Genomic DNA, 12,497 nt, shown 5'->3' with positions numbered 1-12,497 from the left:
AATAAGGGATGAAGGAAGGAATATATTTGGATTTTTTTTCAGGCCTGACTGGTATAGGGGACTCTATCTTTGCTGAGTTCCAAGCAGTCTTGCAGGGGGTGCAGCTTGAAAACAGCTAAGCGTGGACAGATTGATAATTATGGGGGATTCCAAGCTAGTAGTTGGGTGGCTAACAGATCCAGCCTCTGTTATTTGGACCTACAGGGAAGCTGTGAAAAAATTCAAAATGCTGACTACTGATATGAGTGTAAGAATTCAGTGGCAAAGGAGACCGGCTAATGGCTTAGCAGACTCTCTAGCTAAAGTAAGGGGGTTTTAGGGATTCAATGTTTTGGGCTCAATTGTAAGTTGATTGCACCTGAGGCTCACACCTCCTTCTGGGATATGCCTGTCCGTACACTTTCTGTTTAATTCTTAATAAAATTCTCCTTGCCTATCTAAAAAAGAAGAATGTTTAAATACTCGGTCTTAAAAAGCAGGGTTTGATCTGCTTCCAACTCCTGTTTCATTTATCAATTAACACTCAGTTTGGGATGAGTACAAATACATATGTACAGTGCAAAGACTATATTTAGAAATGCCATATACAAGAGTTTGCACTGTACATATTTGTATTTGCACTTTCCCAAACTGAGCTTAAATGTTTGTTACTTACCAAACAAACAAATAAATAAATACATAGACAAAACAATGAAAATGAAATAGATCATTGATAACCAACTTAAAATTGAAAGATTGAAGAATTATAGTGCATAGGTTTACCAAGGAACACTAGTTCTTAACAAGAACGTTTTGATCCTCTCCAGCACTAATTTCCCTCAATTAAATTTTGTTACTTACCAAGCAAGTAAACAAAGAAATGCAAATGAAATAGGTCATTGGTAATGGTAACCAATCTAAACTTGTAAGAGTGGAAAATTAAAAGGCAAATGCTTACAAGAGAACACAAATTCACACAAAAGAACTTAAAAGACATACATAAGTATAATTAGATAGACAAGAAAAATCACATAACACAATATATACTTACTCTCCTTGTGCTTGCATATGTAAGAGAACACGGTGGAGAACTACATCAGCAGCATCTGCTAAATGCTCACTTATGCAACTCAAAAACCGGACAGCAATTGCATTTTCTGGTTCTTTGAAAAATTTGTCAATCAATGGTTCAATGAAGATGTTCCAATCCTGGACCTATAAAATTTAAAACAAATTATTAGTGTGAAAAATGATTATAATCTAAGGCAAAATTATTGCAGTAGAGCCATAGACCAAAAATGTTTTGCTCTCTCTCTCTCTCTCTACACACACCCATGTAGGAAAAGCTTTGCTGGTCAAATCATTTAGACAGGAATTCTAAACAACCCAGTAATCTTATGCATGGCAATGTTGATGGGGCCATAAACTCTAACCATGTCCCTAAAATAATCCTTATATCTAGGAAGCTTTTAAATTTAAAAACAGTAATATAATATTTATCAATATTGCTTGGGGCAAATGTCAATATAAGGTTTGGAACAGGCTGATAAGGATAGTGGGATGGGCAGGTAGCTGATCCACGGGATCACCAATCCAATGAATGGTTTGTACAGGAAATCATTCCTCTAGGCTAAATCATGTAAGGGAGCTTCCTGATTGACTCAATTAAGCAAACCTTTTTCCTCACTCTGTGTATATGTATGTATGTATATATTTATTTGTAAGTAAATAAGTATGTATGAATTTATTTATGTATAGTTTTATTTAAAGATCTTATGGCTTGAGTTTATGTAAGTAAATAAGTGAGCTCTTCTTATGGGATGAGTGTGTGGAAAGGCACAATGAAATTCTACTCTACAACCATTCTTATCTTGGAAGGTGGGGAATGGGTCAAGCATAAGGAAGAAGAAGGATTTTTCTTCAAAGCTGGTAGTGGAGTGGTTGCAAATGGAAGAAAAAGTATTTCAGGTTTTTAATAATGAAAAGAATTCAAGTGGCTGACACAAAATATGGATGTGAAATTCAGTTGGGATAAAAGAACTGCAAATGGATTTTCTTTATGTACTAGCAAAACAAGGGGTGGGATAGAATCAATTGTTTTGGGCTCAACTGTAATGAAATTCTGTTATTGATAAAAAAGGGGGGGGGGGGGGGGGTCAAGCATAAGATTTTGGGAGGATGAATGGTTAGTGGTGGGGAAACTGTTTGACCTTTGCCCAAGGCTGTATAATTTGAGCAGGAAGGACTTAACCATATCTCAATGCCATGAGGTAAAGGCAAGGGGTGGTGGCATGGTACCCTTATTTTAGAAGACTGTTGTTGGACTGGGAAGTGGATGATTGTATGAGGTTGCTGGACAAACTACAAGGTGCAGACGTTGATCCAGGGAGTGCAGATGCTAAATAGTGGAAGGCTTGTAAAAATGGGATGTTTTTGGTTAGATCCTTTTACAAAGCTTTGGCAAGAAATCAGGTGAAAGCTATTTCAGTCAAAGGAGTTATAGGGAAATCCAATTCCCCAAAGGGTGGAAGCTTTTGCACGGCTGGTGTCAAAGGATAGTGTTCTCATTCAAGACAAGCTGAAGAAAAGAGGACCTCATTTGGCAAATAGATGTGTGTTATGCTTCTCAGAGGAAGAAAGCATTATTCACTTGCTGGTGAGGTGCAGTTTTTCAAGAGGAATTTGGGGTTATTTCTTCCAACTTTTCAGATTGAATGGGTGACCAATGGTCATCTAGGGAGTGTTCGACAATATAGTCGGTTTTGTTTTTGAAAACAACTACCACATCAGCAAAATTATATTATTTTTGCTGCTGAGGCAGTTTTTTTTTTCAAAAACAAAACCAACCATGTTGTCGAACACCACACTAATGATTCAAAGGAGATTTTTGAGCTTTGGCCTAGATTTAATGGAGACATCAAAGCAAAGATTTTATGGAGCTGCATTCATTTTTCTGTTTGCTGGAGATATGGAAAGAAAGGAATAGAAGAATTTTTTAAGGGAAGATGAAGAGCAAGGGAAGATTGGATGTGGTTATTGGAGCAAAGCTTCTGGACAGGATGCTGATTCTACCAGAATTAGAAGGATTTAAAAGAGAAGGTTTTGGATCAAATTTTTGGAATACCATGAATTTCAGTTGATGTAATCTGTTTAAAAAAAAATAGTTGTATGGTTTTTCTTCTGTTTCTTGTTTCTGGGGTTGGGATGGTAACACCTTGTTACTGAATCTTCTTGTAATACGTTTCCTTTTAATAAATTTCTTTCTTTATCTATCTTTAAAAATAAATAAATAAGTAAACAAACTGAAGGCAGCCTTTGTTAATTCCCCTCCATACACTACATCCACAAGTCAACTAAGAGCCCTCTGTATCCCAACCATTGGGACATATTCCATACTTTTCAGCAATCAACTTTCTCCATAAGTCATCTGGTTCAGCTACAAATTGCCACAGCCATATCCCCAAGAGTTCCATGTTAAAAATTCTCACTCTTCTAATTACGCAATCAATCACAAGAGGATGGGTTTACAAATCTATTTCCAGATTACTAGGTGAAATTTTTTGAAGTCCTTTCATCCAGCCCAATGGAAATCATGCCTTTTTTTTTCCAATTTTCGTTGTCACCTCCCTAGGATTTGGGAAGAGAAACATTAATATGCCGGTAAATTAGCACGCTTCTGGTAAATGTCTTACCTCCTTTAGAGTGGTAATTGGTCTCGTCATGGTCAACATCATCTCAGTGACAGTAAACACCATTTCCGATAACAACAGCGGCGATGCTAGGTGAAGGTAAGATGCATAGGATTTTTGTCGACTAGGTTCAAAGTATTGATACGTTACGCCCTGTATCAGGCATATCGTATCGTATCTTTTGGGTTCCAAAACACCTTCTTATAGGTGTTTTGGAAACCCTATTTTTTAATGAAAAAAATATATAAAACCTATGCAAAAACCAATTTTTGAAAAAAAAACTAAAAAAATATAAAAGCGCAAGGTTTTAAGTACCAATAAACCTTTGTCAATACACAAAGGTGTATTGATACTTTGAACCTTGGACTAGAGTGGGAGGACAAATACCCAAGTGCCGAGAACATCTTTTCTAGAGGACAATTATCCAAAGAACAGGAGTTGCACAGGGACTAGAGGAGAAAGGGTGGACGAAAGGTGAGAAATGGAAGGCAAAGTCCTTCGTAGAGAAAGCAAAAGCTCTGGAATGGACGGAGGAGAGGCCATGGTTAAAGTGGGAAGGAAAAGTTTCTTTGTGGAAATAAGTGGGTTGGAAGAAGAAAAGAGGAAGGAATTTCTAAAAGCCTGCTTGGTCAATTCGATGGAGACATCCTATTCAGTGGCAATGTTGCAACAATGGGCGGTGAGGAAATGGAACATAGCATTTGGTGTTAGGGTAAGAAGACTACATGGGCAACATTTCTTGTTTATACTACCCTCAAAGGAAGAAGTAGTCAGGGTTTGGAGGACAAGGGTGAGGAATGTAGAAGGCTTTGTTATGCACTTGGTTCCATGGGAGGTATACTTTGAGGGACTGGACAAACCCCTAAAAGAGGGTGATGAGTACTGAGTGAAATACTTCAAACTATCGTTGTAATTTTGGATTGTTAGCCAAATAGGGGAATTGTGTGGAGGTTATGTGGGAATGGGCAACTCACAGGAGGCGAAGGAGGCAGCAAAATGGATAAGGATTAAAGGGCTTTGGAAGGGCTACACTCCAATAAGAACAAATATATTAGCAAGGAACAAAATGGTAGTGGTAACCCTACGGCCGGAAATACACCCTGAACAATTTAGGAAGATGGAAGATGCAAAACAAGCAATGATAGCAAAGAAATACTTCATCCACTTGGCCCTATCAGGTTTAGGCATCTAAGCTGAAGTACACTCAAAACTGAAAGGCAAGACAATAATTGAGGAGGACATATGAGGAAGCGACGTCAATGCCAGAGAAGATTGTAGTGATAGGAGAACAAAGAGAGTGAAGTCAAATGAGCTACTAAGGCATGTGGTAGAAGCTAAAGAAGTTATTGAGAGAAGTGAGCAAGTGCAAAAAGAAAAAAGTAATATGGTCTGTCAACTAGAAGAAGTGGGCAGTAAGATATCAGAAGGCGATCAATGTGTAATTAATAACCCATTTCAAATTTCAAATCTAGAAGAGCTTTGTGAAAAGATCATTGAAAGATGTTGTGAAAGGTTGAGGATAGATGGAACAATCTTGGTTGTAAGAGAAGGATAAATAGATCTAGGCATTGAAATCGAAGAAGGTGCTCCAAATCTTTCATGTACACAACGGAGGATTTGGATGCCAATCAATCAACCCCTAAGGGTATAGAGATGGCCCCACATCTGGTATCAGGTACAGGAACTAGGAAGGTTGAGGGCTCTATAGTTGTCAAGCCCACAAGGGGGCCTACCGTGGGGGGGCCTTGGAGAGGTCCCAACGTGGTGAAACCAATCAACATGATTCGGTGATTGGATCAAGTTCAAGTCAGGGTGGAAGCTATTAAGGGTAATACACCAGAGAGAAGCTACAGACAAGAGCCTGCAGGGGAAGGCATGAGGATGTAGGGGAAGGAAACAAAGTAGAAGTACAAGAAAAAGAGAAGACAAAGCATGATAGAAAGGAGGAAGCATCCAAAGGAGGAGGCATAGTTATCCTGAGCGAGAATAGCATTGTGACTAATGATGAAGAGGAAGTATAGCCGCCTATAGTGGTTTGGTAGATGAGAATACAAAGTCGTTCAATTTCTACCAATGGCTACACTAAAAGAACTTGTTAGGCTAGCATAAGGCTTGAATGAGAAGGCCGATAGTGCAAGTAGGGGTAAGAAGGCATGTAAGTGGAGGTGCATCAATGGTGGGACCTTGATTGTGGAGCTGTACATATTAAGTCATTTTCTTTTTGGTAGTGGTGTGCATATGGAGTTGCTCAAAATAGCATCTTGGAATATAAGGGGTCCAAACTTAGGATGAAGGAGGGTGGTTACCAATGCTTATCTGAAAAAGTGGAATCCTGGTAGTCTTTATATTCAGGAAACGAAGATGGAGAAACTGAATCAGGTAGTGGTTAGAAGTGTCTATGGGAGCACAATTGTGATTGAGAAATATGTATACCATTCTTACTTAAGTTGTAAAGCCTAGGACATAGCTCAGACAACTTTCAACCACAATCCAGTCATCCTCCCAAAATCTCACACTTGAACCACTCCCACCTTCCAATTCAAAAAAGGCTGAATCAAAGAGTTAAATTTCATGATCCCTTTCCAGACACTCACCCCATAGGGAGATCAGATGTCCCTCACATCATACCCAAAATTCACTACTCCATATTTGCAAGCCACCACCCTTCTCCATAGCGCTTCCCTCTTTACCAAACCTCCAAACCCATTTCCCAAACAAGGCCTTATTAAAAGTTCCCACCCTTCTCACTCCCAAATCCCCATCCCTCTTGGCCCTACAAACCAGGTCGCAACTCACCAAATGATATTTCTTTTTTCCCCCTTTAGATTCCAGAGAAAGTCTCTCTGTAACTTTTCAATTTCTTCTTGAACTGAAGCTGGAGCCTTCCGCAAGGACAAGTAATAAATGGGTAAGTTAGAAAGAACACTCTTTATTAAAGTGACTCCCCCAACAGAGAGGTATTTGCCTTTCCAACCTGCTAACCTTTGTTCAATGCTGTCAATAACAAGTTACCAAACATGTGGACCTGCAGCCCTAGTCCCAATGGGGAGCCCTAGATAAGAGAAAGGCAACTCCCCAACAAGGCACCCTAAAGCCCCAACACATTCCTCCAAGCAGGCCTGGTGAATCTCTCTCACCCCAATTATTACGCTCTTACTTAGGTTGATTTTTAACCCCAAGAGCAGTTGGAAGCTTATAAGGATTCCTCTCAGGTTGTAAGCTTGTTCTACAGATGCATCCGTGCAGATCAATTATTTGCCTTTCCAACCTGCTAACCTTTGTTCAATGCTGTCAATAACAAGTTACCAAACATGTGGACCTGCAGCCCTAGTCCTAATGGGGAGTCCTAGATAAGAGAAAGGGAACTCCCCAACAAGGCACCCTAAAGCCCCAACACATTCCTCCAAGCAGGCCTGGTGAATCTCTCTCACCCCAATTATTACACTCTTACTTAGGTTGATTATTAACCCCAAGAGCAGTTGGAAGCTTATAAGGATTCCTCTCAGGTTGTAAGCTTGTTCTACAGATGCATCCGTGCAGATCAAGGTGTCATCAGCATACTGAAGATACGAAATAGTTAAGGTCACAGGTCCAATCTTGAAACCAGCCAATAAACCTGTTCCTACTCCTCTATTCAACAACTTACTCAATACTTCCACTACTAGAGCAAACAACAAGAGGGATAAGGGATCCCTTTGCCTCAAACCCCTCAAAGCCTCAAAAAATTTTGTTGACATTTTTTTTTATCAATAACACATTTCATTAATTAATCACAGAAGTAATTACATGGAGCTTGAGCTCCCAAGAACAAAAAAAGACAAAATTACACTTGTGCCCAAAACATTGACTCCCTCTTGACCCCTTGCTTAGTTAACCCATCAGCAAAAGAGTTAGCTGATCTTTTCACCCAGCTGACCTTGACATCCATCTCTTGAACCAGCCACCTACATTTCCTCCACTCATTACTGTACATCCATAACATGCTATTTTCTTTATTCAGCCACCCTACCACCACCTCCGAGTCCCCTTCAATTATGAGTTTTCTTATACTCATCTCCTTAGCTCTTTGGACTCCTTCCAAAACTGGAAAGATCTCGGTCCTGAGAGAGTCGCCCATTCTCATCCCTAAAGCTGAAAAGGATACATATGAGATGCATGCAAACATCCAGCTTCTCCATTTCTCCCCAAAGCCCATCCTACTAAGCACTTCCTCCAAGAAATCCCATTCTACATGATCAAATGCCTTTTCCAAATCAATTTTGCATCTTACTCCACCATCCCCTGGCAATGATTTTGTATGGACTTGACATCAAACTTATAGGCCTATTTCCTTCACCCTGGTTGCACCTACAACCTTTGGAATAAGCACAATGAAAGTAGAATTTGCAGATTTTTCAATCTTCCTTCTCCACCCAAAGTTTCCTAAACATCTCCATAAGATCCTTTTTTATAAAATTCCAGCACATCTTATAAAAGGCTATATTGAATCCGTTTGCCCCCAGCACCTTATCCCCTTTCATTTTCTTGACCACATTCCACACCTCAACTTCTTCAAGCTCTCTTTTCAGCCATGATTTTAACTCTCCATCTATTTGCAGAAAAACAAGATCCCCTAAGGGACAAAATCTCCTTGGCTTGGCTTCATAGAGCTTCCCATAGAACTTACAGGTTTCTTCAGCTATTTCCTACAGGTCCTCTATAACCTGATCTCCTTCTTCTAATCTCAAGATTGAGTTCTTCCTTCTTCCTCTCACCATAGCCTGAAAGCAGTATTTTTGTGGAAGAGCATCGTGGAAAACCAAATATTTGTCCAAAGGAGGTAAAGTCACTTTAATCAACAGTGTGCTGTCCTCCCTCCCTATATACGATAGCTTTATTACCAATTCCGGCTAAGTGAGCTGCAGCGTTAGAAAAAAAATAAAGATGAGAGATTTCCTGTTGAGGGGGTAGAAGGAGGAAACAAAATGCCACCTGGTAAACTGGAAGAAAATATGCAGATTCAAAGCTAATGGGGATCTAGGAATCAGATCAGTGAAAGATGTAAATGCTGCCTTGCTTGGAAAATGGTTATGATGATTTAATGAGTGTACGGATAGTCTGTGGAGAAGGTTAATCGTAGCCAAATATGGACCCAGTAGCAGGGAGTGAGAAACAGAATAAGTAATATCTTCCTACAGGTGTTCAAGTTGGAAGGCAACTCGGAAAATACATCCTCAGTTTTTGAAGGGCATAAAATACAAAGTGGGCAATGGTCAGAGGGTGCTTTTTTGGAAGGACCACTGGTGTGGGGAGGGCCTTTTGATGACCTTATTCCCTCATCTATTTGAAATTGCTGCAAACAAGAATGCAATAATGGCTGACTATTTGGAAAGGCAAAATGGATATTGTATTTGGAACCTGCAATTCAGGAGGAACTTAAACAACTGGGAGGTGGCATCTTTCATTGGCTTGCTTCAGATTCTATATGACAAGACAACTGGAGTAGGGGAGGATAAAAGAAAATGGATTTTTGAGAATCGGGTTCTTTTTCTGTGAAATCCTTCTTTAAATTCTTGTCAAGGAAGGATAGCTCTTCCTTCCCAAGTGAGAAGTAACAGGATATGGATCAGGGCTGTTCCATCTGAGCTGGCTTTTTTTTTGTCTGGTCACAAGTGCTGGATAAAATCCTAACCATAGTTGTCAAGGCAACGCCCAGGCGACAAGGCACCCTTGGAGGCTCGCCTCATCCAGTCGCCAAGCAGTTTTGCGTACTGTGTTATAAAATACTTTTATATTTTTAATTTTTGACATTATAATTATAAAATAGACATTAATAAACTAGAATATTGATTTTATGTGTTTATATACTAATTTCTTTTTATTATTTTCTTATTTGTTAGAGTTTAATCAACACAAACATTGCTAACTGCTGTATTGAACCCATAGTTCAAAGTATTGATACACCTCTGTGTATTGGCAGAGGTGTATCAGTACTTATAACAATACTCCCCCTATTTTTTATTTATTTGGTTTTCAATTTCATTTTTAAATATATATATATATATTATTTAAAAAATGGGCCCCCGAAAACACCAGTAAACAGGTGTATCAGGAACCCAAAGATACAATACAATACACCCGATATGGGGTGATCCTTGATTGAACCCTCAAAGATTTCAAAACCTGAACCAATAAGCAAGGGAAGAACTTAAAATTTTGTCTAATCAACACATTTTCTTCTTCCACATCTTCTTCTTCTTCTTCCACCTTTTCTTTTCTTCTTTTCCTATAACAAAAGTAGGGGTTCAGCCCCTATATTTTTTTAACCTTCTTTCCTTTGTTCTTTCTCTTCTGATAAAATGTTGATTTTCTAGACTTAAACATGAAATTTATACTTCTCTTATGAAAATTATGGATAATTATTAAGGAAAGATGATTATGGAACCTAAGGAACTACCCTAGGGCATATGGTTTTACTTAAAAAAAAAATCCATAGCCTAGGCATCGCCTAGCCTTGCCTTGGTGCCTTGAAAACTATGATCCTAACCAAGGAAAATCTAGCTAAAAAGGCTTAGAGGTGACAGATATGTCTTGTCCTTTATTAATCAATGTTTTCCATCTGATGTAAAGGGATTCATAGGGGCATGGTTCATACAAGGCTTAGCAAGGCTTGAAAGGTAGCATGGAGCATCCTCTTCCTCCCCTCAGCAGTCTTCTGGGCAGTGTGCTGTTAAAGAAATAGTAGAATCTTTGAAGGGAGGCAGACTTCAAAGGAAGAGGTTCTTAGCAAAATTGTGAGGATGGTTCACTCATGGTTGGAAAATCACCCTTTATTCAGAAATAGCCATACTCGTTATTTTTTTTTAAATATTGGTTTCCTTTTTGTAAGGAGCGGATAGTTTTTTTCTTTGGGGGGTTTAGTTGTATTGGGCAGATTGTTCATCCTCTGTTCAGTTTCTCATTGTACCGGCCTACCGGGGCTTTGTTGTAATGTTGACCTTTTGATATTAACGACTTACTTTACCTTACAATTTGAGAAAAAAAAAACATTCCTGTCCACCCTCTCCAATATAGGGTCCCAAATACTCTTTGAGGTGAATTTAGCTCCCAGGAGGTAGGCCTAACTATTTGGAAGAGAGATGGCCTAATTTGCAGCCAGCTCATGCAAATTGTCAACTTTACCTACTGCATGATCTATCTTGGCTTCGCAAAATAATGTTGTATCATTGGCAAACTGAAGGAGAGCTATCTTAGACCCATTTCAAATATTTGTTTATCTTCTTTCCTCGATTAAAAAAAAACACTTTAAGTCATACATTTTTAAGCATCAAATACATTTGCATATAAAAGGAATTAAATAGGTATTAGCAAAACTAATCTTACGCTTTTTGACCATTCTGGAATCAATCTGAGTACTTTATTGGCATCCAACTTTGATCCTACGGTAACATTAGAAGAAAATGAGCATAGACTGGAACAAGCAAATCAAATGCAAAAAAATTAAAAAAAAAAAAGAAGAAAGAAAGAGAGAAAGGAAAAGAAAAGAAAAATAGAACCCCAAACATGGAGAAAGATAAATTGACATTTTGTAATAGAAGAATCAAATCCATTATATGATAGTGATAGCCTTATAGAAATTTTTATAGCCCTTTTCCTCACCAACGATGAAATGATGTCTCATGCTAACATCATAACAAAGATTAGACTAAAATGTTTCCTTGACATTAGATGTGAATCAATCTTCTAATATCAGGTTTAATACTAGTAATTAACAGTGCAAATCAGATCTAAACAATAGTGCAAGAGCTGTGTATGTCGAAGAGAAGAGGTAAGAGAAGAAGAAGTTGAATCATCCACCCTTCTCTAACCCTATTTTATTAATCTCTAAAAATTAATGATGACAAGTATGCCCTTAAGTGGGCGGCCAGCTTGGCAATTACATAAAGAAAATAAACAAGAACAAATAACAGGCCCATTAAGTGTGGCCCATCAACATGAAATGAAAAATAAAAATAAAGGATATCACACAAGCAGCTGTTAGGGCCCATTCAGCCCAGTCTCTTTATACTCCCCCTCAAGCTGAGCATAGATGTCAATCATGCCCAGCTTGCTTATATAGTGTGTCAAATTCCCTTTGGGAACTCCTTTGGTCAAGATATCAGCCAGTTGCTCTTCTGATGTGATAAATGGCAAACAAACTTCTCCTGAAAAGACTCTTTCCCTTATGAAGTGCCTATCAACCTCAATGTGCTTAGTTCTGTCATGTTGAACAGGATTATGTGCAAGGTTGATAGCAGCTTGGTTGTCACAATAGAGCATCATTGGTTTCTCGTAATCCACCCCCAATTCCTCTAGAAGGGATCGTAGCCATAGTAGTTCTGACACACCATGAGCCATTGCCCTGTATTCTGCTTCAGCTGAGGATCTAGCAACTACTGATTGTTTCTTACTTCTCCATAACACAATATTCCTAGCAACCAGAGAATAACCAGAGGTGGACCTTCTGTCATCCATACATCCTGCCCAATCTACATCAGTAAAGGCCTCCAGCTTCATGTGACCATGCTTAGCAAATAGAATACCTTTCCCTGGAGTACCTTTCAAGTAGCACAGAACCCTTTCTGCAGCAGCTAGATGAGTATCTCTAGGTGAATGCATAAACTGACTAATAACACTTATTGCATAGGAAATATCTGGCCGAGTCATGCAAAGAAACAACAACTTCCCAAGCAGTCTCTGAAACACTCCCTTATCAGACAAAGGTTCACCATATGTGGCAGAAAGTTTATGATTAGGATCAATGGGAGTGGAGATGGGTTTAGCTCCAAGTTTACTAGTTTCAGAAAGAAG

General features: G+C 38.9%; 1 protein-coding gene across 14 annotated transcripts in view; it reads right to left on the bottom strand.

Annotated features, from left to right (window-relative positions):
- The window catches only part of LOC148844759 (ARM repeat superfamily protein), a 77,556-nt gene that overhangs the window by 10,446 nt on the left and 54,613 nt on the right, over positions 1–12,497 (bottom strand). For all 14 annotated transcript variants that reach the window (XM_088955254.1, XM_088955255.1, XM_088955257.1 and 11 more), the window contains 2 exons: positions 11,031–11,086; positions 1,031–1,194 (listed from right to left, as the gene is read on the bottom strand). In XM_088955254.1, coding sequence (XP_088811380.1) covers positions 1,031–1,194; positions 11,031–11,086 — 220 coding nt within the window. The remainder of the gene's footprint in view (positions 1–1,030; positions 1,195–11,030; positions 11,087–12,497) is intronic.

Source organism: Nelumbo lutea, chromosome 7 (assembly GCF_056320005.1).
Source record: "Nelumbo lutea isolate HS-2025 chromosome 7, American lotus-T2T, whole genome shotgun sequence".
Lineage (NCBI taxonomy): Eukaryota > Viridiplantae > Streptophyta > Magnoliopsida > Proteales > Nelumbonaceae > Nelumbo > Nelumbo lutea.
The sequence above is the reverse complement of the archived record's forward strand: the minus strand, read 5'-3'. Positions and strand labels throughout refer to the sequence as shown.